Here is a 16,147-nt window from a genome sequence, read left to right as displayed (position 1 = left end):
GACTCAAGTTCAGAATACGGGCCTATATGGGGCCGCGGAAGCGGGGGGGGGGGTTGGCTGGTGGGGGGCTTCAGCCCCCCCCCCCCCCCCACTCAAAACCGTGTGCAAAAACGTAAAAATGATCATATGATTGTGCATTTTTGCATGGTCAGCCCCCCCCCCCCCCCACTTTGAAAACCGTTCCGCGCGGCCCCTGTATATAAGGCTGCATTCGCCCCTTCATCATCCACTGACGATGATCCTTAAATTCAAAGCTTCCTTCCTTTTGTCACGTCAAATTCGGCACATAATGACGTCACTAGCTTCATGTCATGTATGTTTACACAAAAAGTTCGTTCACCTATAAACTACATATGTATGCGTATAAATTGGCGCATGCATAATACGCGCGCGCGTACAAAAATGGGGGAGTCCCACTGAACAGGGGAGTCCCCGTCTCGCCGAAATATGCACACAGTGCGCAGGCGCCTGAAAGCAAGGGAAATTCCCGGAATTCGTACGCATTCAACGGGCCTTATGCTAATTGGTCGATCAGCCAATTACAATCGAGGAGGGATATCAAATCTGACAACTTAATTGTTACTTCTCAAACTTGTCAAATATTTACGAAAGGCTCCCCAGATGCCTATTAGTAGTTGTTTAATTTTACTTTTAATCCATATATTATAGAACAATTCGGCTTGGTTGTTGTTTGAGTTATTTCTAACTGGGGTGATTCTACCAAAAATATAGTGTACGTATTGACATATGGCTAAGTAATTTGGCATAGCAACGCAGGGGCTCGAAAAAATGGGAGGGGGCTGGGTGCATGGGCTTCAGCCGCCCCATCTGATTGTGATTTTTGGTCACAGCAGCCCCCCCCCCCCCACCTTAGACCGTCTGGCTCATTAAAGTGCTTTTATTTTTCTAACCCCTAAAGCTATAATCTTGTGATGGCACGCCCGAGATATAGTTTCTGACAAATCCCCCCCCCAAAAAAAAAAAAAAACAACAACAACAACAACACTATTTCACTGTCTCAAAAATTGAAAATTATACCTTAGCATTCACATCACATAATTAAGATAAAACAAATAATGATGATAATAAAATCCCTCTATAGAAATAGATTTATTTCAGTTCCGTTTCAGTTTGGGGATTAATTAAGCCTTTATACAGACAGAAGAAGAAGCGTGAAACAGCCGTGTATCTGGGCCGTGTATGGACCATTATTAGTATATATCTCTATGCCTATACCCTACCACAAATGGTAAAATGAAAATGCAGGGGTCAATTACGCGCAAAGCTAGCTAGCTCGCTCAAGGTCGGCCAATTAATCGGGGGCGCTAGATACCGTATGGCAAGGCCCTATATGGCCCATTATGGTGGTAACACTATGGAGGTTTGTGTGAAAGTTGCAGGGAAAATTGGCACTTCCTTTCATGAGCCGGAAATGTGGAATGGAGTTCTGAAAAATTAAGGTAAATATGTGATAAAATTCAGTAGTATCATCTCAGAACCGAGAGTAATGATATGCCGACTCGTTTTTACTAGACGTGCACGTCTATTTGCATCGACTTTCATGAGTAACTTTGGATTTGATTTGTGCTGTGATGCATGATGTGAACGTGAGCTCGGTGATTGATGTAAGTCAACAGTGAGTGCCATGGCACGCCCGGCATGCCTGCCCCGCCGCCCCGGTGGCTTTGGAGTGGAGTGTTCGACCGACTGACTCGACACTGCTGCAGCCGAGCAGAGTTCGCTGGGCTGTTTAGAATGCACTACAAATCAGTTCGAAAAATTTAGAAAGTATTGTTGAGTTTGTTATAATCATTCAGAGAATGATGATGTGTAAAATATGCTGCCTGTCTTGTTCACATTGTGAAGGATATTTGCATCTTTGTTATCATGGTTATAGCTCAGGATGGAGATCGACTGAAGTGAAGAGAAAATAAACGACATGCAGTGAAAATAAACAAATTTGAACTAGATGTATTTCATGTAGATGTGAAAGCCATATTGATTTCAAAACTTTCAAATTGTGATACGGTTGCCCTTTTACTTTGAGAGGCGGCGCTAATGCAGTTTCGCACCGGCCGATTAACAGTGTATAAAGTTTTGAAAAAAAAACAGCCATTCATTGTGTCACTTGAGGAGTTAATTTGTGAATTCATGTTGCTAATTCTTCCTTTCTTCAGATGAAGAAGGTATAGGTAGCCTAGTATGTAATCCGCTTAATTTTTTAAATAGTTTTATAAATTCAAAATGTTCCTTCAATATGGTATTATTGGGATAATTCCAATATTAGTTTATACACAGGAAAACAATCAGACTTTATCCTTATTTGTCTCTCCTAACTAGCTCAATTTCATGGATCTAAGTCTCAGAAGGGGTTAACTTGGTTGATTTTTTATATCTTTTTTTTTTTATCTTTTCTTTGTCTTTATTATATAATTTGTTCTCATTGTACTTTGATATAACGAATTTGGAAATGATACTTTAAAAAAGGGGAAGTTAACCCTGAAGAAAAGTTTGTTGTAAAAATAGTAAAAAATACTGGTGAATGTTTGAGGAAAATCCATGAAAGATTAGAAAGTTATTAGAATTTTAAGTTTTGGATTTGTGACGTCATAAACGAGCAGCTGCCCCATATGTTGTGTGATATAACATGCATGAATTTCAATTTTTCAATGGTTCATATTTTTGTTTGTTGATGTACTGAAGATGCAGTAAAAAACATTTTCAATTTTCTGAGAAAATGACATTTCATTTATATTTTACCATACAATATGTAGAAAAGCTGCTCGCATATGACATCACAATTCAAATAATTAAAATTCTAATAACTTTTTTTATTCTTTGATGGATTTTTCTCAAACCTTCGGCAATATTTTTGCCATTTTTACTTTAAACTTTTTTCTCCTGGTGAACTTCCCCTTCAATTGAAATGAAAGCCAAGAGTGGTATATTGATTGCATGATAAATAGGTGAAACCAAGCAACAATTTTATGGAACGGAAATGCATTCATTGCATTTAATAGATAAGTTACCAACAGCAATGTCAATATTGATGGATGGATCTTTTCAGTGTCCAGAAAATTCAGAGTGACCTTTAACTGTTGTCAAAACAATCCCAGAAGTTTTTCTTTGTTGGTGCCATTGATACTTCAAGAGGCCATCTGTTAGAAGTTTGATTTTCCTTTTCACTAAATTCCTTTCTCTCTCTCTCTCTCTCTCTCTCTTTGTCTCTCCCTCTCTCTTGCTCTCAATCTCTTTCATTGTACTAATTGGATAAGTGTGATTTGTTGTATTTCAGACTGGTCCACTAATACATGATGTGACAAACATCGACTTGAGAAATGAAAGGCAGTCACCTCTCCATACACTCCTGAGTTCTCTCCACTCAACAAGATGCCACGCCCAAGACTACTTCACAAACTTCTCTATGCTGGCGTAGTCGTTTTGTGCATCGTGAGTTGCTGGAATGCACGTTTGCTTTATACTGTAAAAGGTATGCACTTTTTTCATCATCATTTTATTCCAGTCAACATTTTCACTCTGTCTTAAGAATCCTTCTCATTCAGAACAACTTTACTGTTTTTATTTCTCAACCTTACCTATTACATGTACTTAGTGTTTACTGGTGATAATGAAATGAAACAATAATGTTGGGTTTTTTTATCAAGAATTAGTTTTGATCTTTTACAAAAAAAAATGCATTTTGATGTATAGTTTATTTTACTAATTGCACCTGTCTGTTAGAAATGAAAAATAAGAAGTCTTCTCTATGGCACTACAGCTAAGAACATCCATCGTCGTCAGCTGCTCCAAAACCATTATGTATGTTTTATCTTTTGTCAGCCCAAGAACCATCACACCTCACCCCTACTTATAACACTCTGCACTGGCTACCTGTACAACATAGGACAGTTTAAGACACCAGTACACTTGTTTTCAAAGCCCTTAACGGTCATTTGCTCTCATACCTGTGTGATCTCATTCATGTAAAGCAATCTACGGGTATATGTTTGTTTCATTGTAAATTATTTGCACTTTGTAGCTTTTCAAGAAATGAACGATAGAAATATTATTATAATATAGCTTACAGACCTTGACTTTTCAGGCAAAGCATTTTTGTCTTTTTTTCTTAAAAGCTGTGAAATGTACCATTATGGCTAGGAAGAAACTCTTTGGAATTAATTTGAGCTGCATGAAACAGAGACGAAAAAATTGACACAAATTTGTGAGAGAAAAAAATCACGAAACGGGTGGGACAACACGGCCCGTGGTCCGATTTGTCCCGAGGTCCGAGTTGTCCTGGCCCCGGCTGGATGGGCCGTGTGTTGAGGAAAGAAGATGGTGAAACTGTGCAAAGTACATGGAAGGGGATGGATTTAAAGAGAAAAAGTGAAGACGAAATATTGGAAAGATCTAGTGAGGAAGAAGGAAAGCAGTAATGTTGGTCTGAATGAGGAAGATGCTCAAGCCCAAAAAATAGTAGGAGGAGCGACCGTCATCATGGCACAAGATTCAGTAATCCTTCTTAACTGACCTTAATAAAACCGATTCATGATGATTGTCATTAGTTATGGTGTAGCGATTAGAAGGAATGCTAGTACTGGGAGCCCGGGGGGGCCACTTCCATTCACGAGTGGATACCATGCGCGACCATAGGGTCTCGAAAAGCACCCTAAACACGTAATTTCCATATTCTGAAAATGCACCCCTTAACAAGTATTGGCGTGTGAAACCCTACCCTTAACAAGTATTAGAAACAAAACGATACTCTTGGCAAATATTCCCTGAAATGAACCCCTAAACAAGTACAGGAATGTTTTATTGTTACGGGTCCTTCGGTCGTCGGCTTTACCTTATTTGGTTTAGTACGACCCCACCTTCTAAACCTCGCGCAAATCGGACTCTAAACACGAAGTGTTGGGGCAATATGGACATCCTTTATAAAACATTTTAATTTTGTTTTATCATTCCCGCAAATTCGACCCTATACACGTAATTTTCCTAGCGAAATAGACACCCTTTTTTCATTATTTTTGTGTTTTTGACACCCTTATCACGTTACGTACGTAACGTGCCCTATCGTGAAAAGGACATCCTTTTTATGTGTTTTTTTGGTCGCGCATGGTATCCACTCGTCAATGTAAGTGGCCCCCCGGGACTGGGAGAGATGTTGACATGTGTTGTGCAAGTATTGTACATTGACCACCTGGTTCCAGTAGGCAATGGGTTAACGTGCATTAAAAGAATTAATATCCTATTTTTATTTCTACATATGCAGATGACAAGGAGCCCACCAAACATGCCCAGTTCATCAAACAGGTCATAAATCAACGGGACACTTTGTTCGACACTATCGGTATACTTAAACAAAAGTGCTCTGGTGATCATGGAAGAAGGCGTGGATCAGGGAGGGTAAGTCATCTGGTTAATCTTACTTGCTTTGGTCTTCCTCTCAGGTAGTCTAATACCAAATGGGTTTAAACCATTTTGATTGCTTGATAGATTAATTGATTTTTGGTCAACTATTAGTTTTGTCTAATCTTGATGTATAAATAGACTTATGTTCAATCAAACGTGCTCTGTTGACCATGGAAGAAGAAGAGGATCAGAAAGGGTATATAGGTACCAGAGATACCAGCTGTTATAAAAAGAAGGTAGGATGGGGGGTTGGGTGTCCAGACACTGAAAAATATTGAGGCCTCATCTATTTTCTTTCTATTAAACAAACACTATCAATTGAAAAATTGTAAACATTGTCAGTATTTGTTCTCTATAATGTTGCCTAACACTTTGTCCTAAAATTGTAGAAACTTTGCGTGCAAAATTTTTCAAATGGCTGTTTGAAATCGAATGTCCAGATGACCTGTCCGGACACACAACCACTGGGTATAAAGTCAAACCTGTCTTTTTAGCGTTCACCTGTCTTTAGTGGCCACCAAATTGTTTCCCATTTCGTTGGCGGCTATCCGATATGACCATGTGAAACCCATTTCAGAGAAAATCAACTGAAAAGTTTACTATAAAGTATAATTTGCACTTTTTCTCCCAAGCCATACAAGATTTTTATTATTAGAAAAATACTTGTTAGGAAAGACAAAGACCAGTGCTTAACATTGATAATTTTATTTTTACACATAACCATAATTTAGAGAAGATATCGCAAAAGAGCTACATGCTTTAAATTTTGATCTGAGCAGTTTAGATTCTCCCTATAGATACAAAAACACCATAGGGCATACAACAACCACGATTTCAGTGCGCATGATCAGTCAAAACGTGTATCGCTTTTTCAACTGCAAAGTCAATGCAATGCAGATACGACAGTTTGGCTGACCGCATTTGCATATTAAGTACGCGCAGCTATTGCATGCTTTGTTACAGTACACATTCCCATCTGGATTTGTGTGTTTTATAAAAAATTTGCATGGCATCGCCTTGAAAATCCCCTCATATTTCACAAACTAAAATTAATTGCTGCCTGATGCGACGGTTCGGATGAACGCCGACGATGTGAAAGGAATATCATATCCTTTCAAATGAGAAACAATTTTGGTGTGTTGTATAATCTATAAAGGTCACCTGTCTTCAGTGGCCCCACGTTCTGTTCTCTTGCCAGACTTGCCTGGCCTTAATAGACAAGAGTGACTATTTGTTATGAAAATATGACATGAATATGAAAAGTAAAAATTGAAAGAGCATCCAAACAGTACAAATTTGTGGTAAAAAGCTACCCATAATACAATTGTTTTGTTGATTTCTTTATTTAATTTTATTTTGTAATTCATAAAATGTACTTATACATGTAAAAGGGGGCCTTCACCCTACAAGTTCTCCTTTTTAGTTTGTCTCCTTCCCCTGTGATTTCATGGTATTGTATTATAAAAATTGATTTAAATGTTATAGTTTGTAAATATGTATGTTGAACTATCATTGTAAATATACAAAGATTGAAAGAGGTAATAAATGAATTGAATTGAATTGAAAAAATGAGTCATTGATGATGAAGTCTACCCATTTACCCCTATGAAAAGGCATCCAAAAAGTACAAATTCAAATTCAAAAAATGACAAGCTATGATTTTTTTTTTGGTTTTCACCCCCCATGTGTTTTTTATAAAGACAAAATTGAAAAGAAAAAGAAATGTTTTTAAAATGTTAATACAAATGAGAGCCATTGATCATGAAGTCTACCCATTTACCCCTATATGTAAGGCAAAGGTCTCTGTTATAAAAAATGTAGTTTAATATTCATTACAATAGATAAGTAACACTCATTGTTTGTTATGAATGGATCGGGTTGTTTGTATGATGGGAGGGGGATCTAAAGCTATGCACTTTGTTTATAATTGATAAAACTATGCCAATTTAAATATTTTAACAAATTATCTTTCAATATTTGTGGTGAATATTCTTAAGATCCTCAACCAAGAAGAATATATTGCAAAACTCAGCTAATATGAAAATCCCGCTGTGTTTTCCGAACACCTCTTGATTTCGCCGCCCTATGTAGAAGGGGTCCTAAAGGTACGCACTTGATTTATCATGCAAGGAAATAGTATTTCCTGTGCTTCAATTTCTAAAGTATGTTCATATTATTATAGGAAAATATGAAATTAAAGAGTGAATATAAGTTTATAACTCCAAAATTCAAACAGTTGCTGGTTTTCTCTGAATTTAGTGATTATTGCAGCCTCTATAGAAAAGTTGAGTAGGAATCGTTCGTCACTCTGCAGTCACAGGTCCACACACAGAGTGCACATTTTACCATTGAAATTGCATGCGCGATGAGTGGTGCGTAACTTTAGGACCCGCATAGCTTTAGGACCCCCTACCATACATACCTGTACTTCAAAACACCCATTCATAGTAGGATATCTTTCATAAAACTTCATGTTTCTATAATATATCGATTGCAATATTTAAGTAGAAAATGCTTAAAAAGTAATATTAAACTCTTTCTGCCATTTTTCATTTGATTACAGAATTCCTCAGATGGATCTGTTTGGATATGGACCAAACCAAGTGAAGTAGACCTCAGAAAATCCCTTGTCTTAGGATATAGAAAAGATGAGACAGGTAGGATTGATATCCATTTTTCTTCTTTCAAATAGATTTTAGCTTTACGTGTTGGCCAAAAGGGCAATATACATAGTTATTGGTGCCAAGCCTTATTGGTGTACTCAGAGATGCCAACCCTCCCGATTTCATCTGGAGGCTCCCGAAAATTCATCCCAACTCCCGCCCTTACGATTACCATCCTTATCCTCCCGAAATTACGATTTTTTGCATTGATCAAATTGGATTGGAAGTACATGTATCATCTGCTAACTTTAGCATGTAGTAACTCCATTACGTTCGCTGCTACTAAATTCTGTGTGAAAGGCAGACAAATAAGGAGCAGCAAAAAGCTGGTGCATGTGATATGCCCAACGGGAATCCACTGTGCACCAGTCTCGCGGCCGCTTGATTTGTCAAGTCGTGCGCTGGAATATCGGTGTGTGATTTCGGCGTATTGATTTGTTGATATTGACACGAAATGGCAGAAAATCAACAAAAGAAGACCAAGAAATGGTCTCAGAAGTATAAGACTGAAAACAGTCTCCAGTACCCGTGTATTCGGAAGTCGGAAAGAGGAATTTACCATGCATTTTGCACAATTTGCAGCGTGGACATTTCAGTTGAGCACGGCTCAGGTCGTGATGATTGATATTCGGAAGCACGTAGGGAGCAAACGGCATACGGACATTGCGAAGACGAGATTTTTGAGCTCCACTAGTACCCTGTTGACTTATTTCACCAAGCAAGGGACCAGCGAGGAGGAAGACGTTACCCGTGCTTTAATAATAATAAAGAGGATAATTCCTCATTATTATTGTTGAACAGGTACTTTTCTTCTATTGTCCCCTCATTTTTTGATATTTTTCTTTAATTTTTATGTTAAAAAAGTGGGAACAATGTTTTTTTTTAAACATGTGAAATGCTCCAAAATAAGGGTCAGATTGCACCAGAGAGCATCTAGAAACCCAGAGCTGGACCCCGGCCGCAAGGGTCGAGCGCTCCGCGCTCGAGATGTGCGCTACATGTATGCGCACATAATTTGGTGTCGGTTGCAAGTCCTCCCTAATTCTGAAGATCTGAGATTGTATACCACCATGGCTATACCCACATGGTCTAATAGCAGATAATGTGATCTGAGATTGTCTACCACCATGGCTATACCCACATGGTCTAATAGTAGATAGTGTGATCTGAGATTGTCTACCACCATGGCTATACCCACATGGTCTAATAGCAGATAATGTAATCTGAGATTGTCTACCACCATGGCTATACCCACATGGTCTAATAGCAGATAATGTGATCTGAGATTGTCTACCACCATGGCTATACCCACATGGTCTAATAGCAGATAATGTGATCTGAGATTGTCTACCACCATGGCTATACCCACATGGTCTAATAGCAGATAATGTGATCTGAGATTGTCTACCACCATGGCTATACCCACATGGTCTAATAGCAGATAATGTGATCTGAGATTGTCTACCACCATGGCTATACCCACATGGTCTAATAGCAGATAGTGTGATCTGAGATTGTCTACCACCATGGCTATACCCACATGGTCTAATAGCAGATAGTGTGATCTGAGATTGTCTACCACCATGGCTATACCCACATGGTCTAATAGCAGATAGTGTGATCTGAGATTGTCTACCACCATGGCTATACCCACATGGTCTAATAGCAGATAATGTGATCTGAGATTGTCTACCACCATGGCTATACCCACATGGTCTAATAGCAGATAATGTGATCTGAGATTGTCTACCACCATGGCTATACCCACATGGTCTAATAGCAGATAATGTGATCTGAGATTGTATACCACCATGGCTATACCCACATGGTCTAATAGCAGATAATGTGATCTGAGATTGTCTACCACCATGGCTATACCCACATGGTCTAATAGCAGATAATGTGATCTGAGATTGTCTACCACCATGGCTATACCCACATGGTCTAATAGTAGATAGTGTGATCTGAGATTGTCTACCACCATGGCTATACCCACATGGTCTAATAGTAGATAGTGTGATCTGAGATTGTCTACCACCATGGCTATACCCACATGGTCTAATAGCAGATAATGTGATCTGAGATTGTATACCACCATGGCTATACCCACATGGTCTAATAGCAGATAATGTGATCTGAGATTGTATACCACCATGGCTATACCCACATGGTCTAATAGCAGATAATGTGATCTGAGATTGTCTACCACCATGGCTATACCCACATGGTCTAATAGCAGATAGTGTGATCTGAGATTGTCTACCACCATGGCTATACCCACATGGTCTAATAGCAGATAGTGTGATCTGAGATTGTCTACCACCATGGCTATACCCTTATGGTCTAATAGCAGATAGGGTGATCTGAGATTTTCTAATACCAAGATGGATCAACTCACGTGGTTGTAAGTACCAGTTGCTCCAACCATCATTTGGTCTAATACCCACTTGGTCTAACTATCGTTTAGTCCAAGCACAGATGGTCTGATTTTTACTTTGTCGTCTTATTATTTTTCACTTATTCAAAAGAAAATTTGGTCAGGAATATTCCATCCAATCATTATAGATTAATGTTAATTCAAGTTGATAAAAGAAGATATTGTAATAGCCTAAATGGAAATTAGACACAATGGTAAGTGGGCTCACGCTCAGTGGCAATTAGGCCAAATGGTTGGTAGATGAGCTGAGATAGACAAACTAGGATTAGACCATGTGAGATGGAACAGAAAGGAGACCAAGACCACATTCTCATCTATTTTCTTGAAGTGGATTACCTTGAACCTGTTTAGGGAACCAGTTTAGAAGATTGCTTCACTAGCGTCATCGCAGGCTCCTGAACTAATTCCTAGAACCCCTTCACGTAAAGTGAAGTCCTTTTGCTATGGGAATGCTCTCGGTGGAGTCACATGTATCGCAATGCAAGTTAAGCATACTACACACAGTATTGCACCTAACATGCACACACTCGTACTTCCAGGCGAAGATCACTTCCCGAAGAACGGTTGTGTCCTCACCTATGCTTAAACTAGTTTAACAGTTAAACTAGTTTAACAAGGCAAAGTGGTCTTGAAAACCACACTGCAAGGTGGTTTTCCAAATTGGTTCATTAGACCACTTAACCCTAAGAAGACGGGGGGGGCTGGTTCAGCCCCCTCCCCTCAACATTTTTCACGATAAATCCGCCGCTCGAAATTTTTTGACCGCGTCGCTCTCTGACTTTTTATTTTCAAGTCTCACGCAACTTTTGAGACCAAAATTGTGACCCCCAGGTACGCGGTTCCGAAATTCCGCAACATTTTGTAAGAGCATGCAGACCCAAAATTACTCAAAAACATGAATTTGTGTACAAATCCAATGCAAATAGTGTTTTTAGCCAAAATTCATAAAATGTATTATTTTTCCTTTTGCTGCTTAAAATCAATTAATTTTATCTTGTTTATGGTCAAAATAAAGTCCCCGACAATTTCCATTGAAAAAACAATAAAAAACAAAAAGTCGAAAAAAAAGAAATACAAAAGAAATTTAGAAAACAATAGAATACATAAAACGGCCGAGATCATAAGGTAGGCTGATTCAGCCCCCCCCCCCCCCCCCCCGTCTTCTTAGGCGTCGAAAAAGCCCAGTCTATTTAGGGTTAAGATTGCTTCCAAGACTACTTCCATTACACAGTGAGCCAACGGTGTGTTGACTCAGTTGGTAGAGCGTCCGTCTTACAACCGGGAGGTGGGGGTTCAAACCCCGGCCGCGTCAGACCAAAAGACGTTAAAAGATGGGAGTTGCTGCTACCCTGTTTGGCGTTCAATGATTAAAGGGATAGAGCCTCGTCGATCTGGCGCTGCACAGCGGCTGCCGGCCCCACGATCAATTGGGCAGAGCAAATTTTCGGAGTATTTCATTTCATGTATCTTTCGAACAATAAAATATGGATTTTCATTTTTCATTTCATTAAACTGGTTTCTGCTCGTGCGCAGTTTACAACCGTGAACAGGCTTATCAATGGATAAAAGTTGTTCCATAAATAATAGCACTAAACTTTAAAGCAGATGACCACATTATGATTTGTTTCTTTTAAAAAAAAAACTCTGAGGCTGTTACCAGAAATTTGTTGTATTTGAGATTGATGGCAAATTTCCATGCAAATTTGCAATTGAAAGATGTAGCTAAATTAATATTAATCATTCATGATAGTTGCGGTTGTGAGAAGAAGATCAGCAATCAATCTCAAATTTGCATTTCCTCACAAGAGTTGTAAATGATTTCAGGACCTAAAATAGACTTTCAATTGATTGCACCTTTCATGCAATTTGCCCCATTACCTCTTTCATCATCAGTATTTAATGAAGTATCTTGTGAGTGACTTTCACTGACTTATTATTAGTTCTGAGCCAATCAGATGCAAGGATTTCAGTAGCTTCTAACAGTAATAAATGAAAATCACTGGCTATTTGTTTCATGAAATGCTCCTCTCTTCTCCAGGTTTTCTGACGATAGGCATACCCACGGTTCAAAGAGAGAGTGAACACTACCTTACGCAAACTCTAGATTCCCTCATCGAGAACTCGACCCCAGAGGAACAGGCAGAGGTCACACTGCTGGTATTCCTGGCAGATTTTGAAGAGGAGAAGCGCAACGTCTTGAAGAACCTTCTGATGGACAGGTACCTGAACTATCTTGAAAGTGGATATATACAAGTCATCCAAGCCCCTCAAGGATTCTACCCACCCCTCGACAACTTGAAATTGTTATATGGCGACTCTAAAGAAAGGGTCTACTGGCGCTCAAAGCAGTGTGTGGATTTTGCCTTCATGTTCTTCTATGCCGATAGTCTTTCAGAATACTATATCCAAATTGAAGATGATGTTGTTACAACTGCAGGGTATATAAGTGCAATTCAAGAATATGTTCAGTTGAAGAGTAGTACTGATTGGATTACGCTGGAGTTTTCAGTCCTAGGTTTCATCGGGAAGCTCTTCCATGCTTATGACCTGGACAGGCTGGCACAGTTCATCATGTTTTTTTACCAGGAGCAGCCCGTTGACCTCCTCTACCGGTATTTCACTTCAATAAACGGCCAGAAGGAGATGCACCAACGGCTGCCATCGATTTTCCAGCACAAGGGGAAGCAATCATCGCTCAAGGATAAGGAAAGCCACTTGGAAGACAACTTCTTTGACCTTTATAAGCGCCAGTATATAGATAGCGACAATCCTCCAGCCAAAGTGTACAGTGATATGAAGCAGTTCAGTATGTACCTTGGGCCACAGTTGAGTTACAGTATAGAGCCTGGGTACTTCTGGGCGGTGAGTCCTCAAGAAGGCCAGTCAGTAGTTGTTGTCTTCAATGATCCTACGGTGCTATCCCGCATCGCCGTTGCAACTGGATCGGACAAACATCCCGCAGACATATTAGAAGTGGCTGCACTCGAGTTGAGCTCTGCCCTACTCCAAAGTGGAAATGAAGGGACTTTGCCAGAGTGTAGCAGCTATGTTGAGATAGGGCAATTCGTGAAAGGTAGTATCGATGTCAATGTGCAAGATAAATTTACTGAAACTGTGGCATGTCTCCGTATTCATGTTCTTGTTTCTCAGGTTCAGTGGGGAGTTATAAGAGAGATTGCTGTTTGGACACATCACTGATTGTATAACTCATTGCATAGTTCCTTTACTGTTAATATTCTCTTGAATATTTGTGAGAATGTTTTACAGGAACATGTCCATGAAGAGCATTTTCTCATGAATGGCATTTTCCTTGTCTCCCTTGGGCATTTTTCCACACACAGGTTTGACTGTTTGAAGTACAGGAGACCTACTACATCTGGGGGTCATTTCATAAAGAGTTTAATACAACTTCATATAATATGTATAGTAAGTTTGCCAACCAACATCAACTTCCATGAAATCAGTGGCCCGAATTCACAAAGCAGGTTTCGAAAACCATGGTCTATGTAGATTTCCTGTATAAATTATGCTTAATTTGCCGCATATACTGAAAAGTGTCCAATACTGATGTGCGCCTAATTGACGCCTGTTACCATGGTTAAGTACGCTATTGTATTCATGAGTCCACTGTTTAAAGAGTGGACTTATTAATTCAAAACTGTGGACTAATGAATAAAATAGCGTATTTAACCATGGCAACAGGCGTCAGTTTGGCACACTGTGACAAAAGCGTGCATCAGCATCTGACATTTTTTAACATGCGTGGAAAATGTGTAACTTATATACAGGAATTCTGCATAAACCGTGGGTTCAACCGATGATTGTAAAAACCTCCTTTGTGAATTCTGGCGTTTGAGTTTGATTGGCTTTTGTTCACTGTTTACATGAAAGTTACCTCTATGCCACATGTCCTGTAGGGACAGTCATTTTCCGCAGAAAATTGCCTTTTCCGTTCTGAAAACCTGTAATTCCATGTCAAGCTTGATGTAAAATGGTAATTCCATTATTTCATAGAAAATACAACTCAGCAAAAGCATAAATCCTGTTTTGCATAGGTGAATTCATTGAATTTTCACATGAAAAGTAAAGAACCATAATTATGGATTTTTTATTTTCATTTCCTTGTAAATTTCTAGACCCAGGCATGATGAAAATGAAAATAATGTCTCTTTAGTTTTCTTTTCCTAAATCCCCATAAAACCAGTTTGCTGCATGCATGATTTATATTTCATATTGCTTTGTCTGCAGTAATATGTCATCACACAGAAGTATGTTAACCCATATTTGGTGTCTTATACATGCTTGCTGATTTTTTTAGGCAAAAAAATGTGTGATATGGATTATATGAATTGAAGAACCTATGTTTGAACTGAAGCAAAATTCTCTTAAATTGAATCAATATGAATTGTGATCTGCATATAGTATTTTTAGGGGTCTTGTACATGGTAATCAAGTCAATTTGAAGTTCTCTGTGTAATATACTGCAATAGATATACCTCTTGTGTTAAGCATATCTATTTAAAATGAAGCTTTTAAGTGCAATTGTGAATTTTTACACCAAGATGACAATGTAGAAAATTAACTATATTATATATTTAATGACATCACTTTTTTTAAAGCATAGTCTTAGAACTCTCCATATTTTTTGTACATTTTAGACAATCATTGTGTAATCTAGACAATCTTTATTTCAGACTCTCCTTGTAATATTTCAGGAAATTCTCTCACACGCTGGCAGGGTGAATACAATAATTATTAGAATTATAAATATAAAAGAAAAAAATGAAAATTCATCTACTATTTATTTTTGTCTCGCCTGCATAGCAGTGCGAGACTATAGGCACTGCTTTTCCGACGATGGTGGTGGCGTCAAAATCAAATCTTAACCTAAGGTTAAGTTTTTTAAATGACAACATAACTTACAGGCCATTCAGACTGTCCCCCGTCACCCGGGGAAGGGGGAGAGAAATATTATCTCTTTACGACCGACCGTCCATACATCCCCCGGTGTCCGGGAGATTGGCACCGGGGGATGAGTGGGCTAGGTCATCAGCATGGTTACGTAAGGCGAGCCCGCACATATGAACGCGAGAAATGCAATTACTTGCAGCTAGCTGAACACTAGCACTGTACTGAGCGGAAGCAGATCTCTTGACACCACATTTCGCGCATGCGCACTTATGATTAAAACAGGTGCGCGATCTCGGATTACGAGCCAAGGTCACCCTTCCTTCGAAAAACCCGGGGGATAGAACCAGAAGACGGGGGACAATCCTCCAGACTGTCCAGACTGTCGATTTTCCGGGGACAGTCTTAACAGGGAGTTAGAAAACTATATGGACCTAGTTCATAAAACTTACACATAAGAGGAATGTTGTATTATTGAACATCCTGCCCAAGTTTCAAGTCACATGACCAAGGTCAAAGGTCATTTAGGGTCAATGAACTTTGGGCATGTAAGGGTATTTGTTTAATTTCCATCGTAACTTTAAATTTCTATAGAGCTAGTTCATAAAACTTGGACATCAGAGTAATCAAGTATCACTGAACATCCTACAGGTGCGAGTTTCAGGTCACATGACCAAGGTCAAAGGTCATTTAGAGTCAATGAACTTTGGCCATGTTGGGGGTA

General features: G+C 39.0%; 1 protein-coding gene across 2 annotated transcripts; it reads left to right on the top strand.

Annotated features, from left to right (window-relative positions):
* The first annotated feature begins 1,128 nt into the window (after positions 1-1,128).
* LOC129268025 (alpha-1,3-mannosyl-glycoprotein 4-beta-N-acetylglucosaminyltransferase C-like) lies at positions 1,129-15,197 on the top strand. 2 transcript variants are annotated; one of them, XR_010294615.1, is made up of 6 exons: positions 1,320-1,460; positions 3,296-3,490; positions 5,276-5,409; positions 7,979-8,072; positions 12,554-14,086; positions 14,218-15,197. XR_010294615.1 is itself a non-coding variant. In XM_064104455.1 (5 exons), exons 2-5 carry the CDS (start codon positions 3,391-3,393, stop codon positions 13,711-13,713), a joined length of 1,488 nt encoding a protein of 495 aa, XP_063960525.1. In that variant the 5' UTR covers positions 1,129-1,460; positions 3,296-3,390; the 3' UTR covers positions 13,714-15,197. The 2 variants fall into 2 exon arrangements, 1 of the variants encoding a protein (XP_063960525.1); XM_064104455.1 differs by having other exon boundaries at positions 1,129-1,460; positions 12,554-15,197.
* Positions 15,198-16,147: the final 950 nt, after the last annotated feature.

The sequence above is a fragment of the Lytechinus pictus genome, chromosome 9 (assembly GCF_037042905.1).
Source record: "Lytechinus pictus isolate F3 Inbred chromosome 9, Lp3.0, whole genome shotgun sequence".
NCBI classification, from domain to species: Eukaryota; Metazoa; Echinodermata; class Echinoidea; order Temnopleuroida; family Toxopneustidae; genus Lytechinus; species Lytechinus pictus.
The sequence above is the reverse complement of the archived record's forward strand: the minus strand, read 5'-3'. Positions and strand labels throughout refer to the sequence as shown.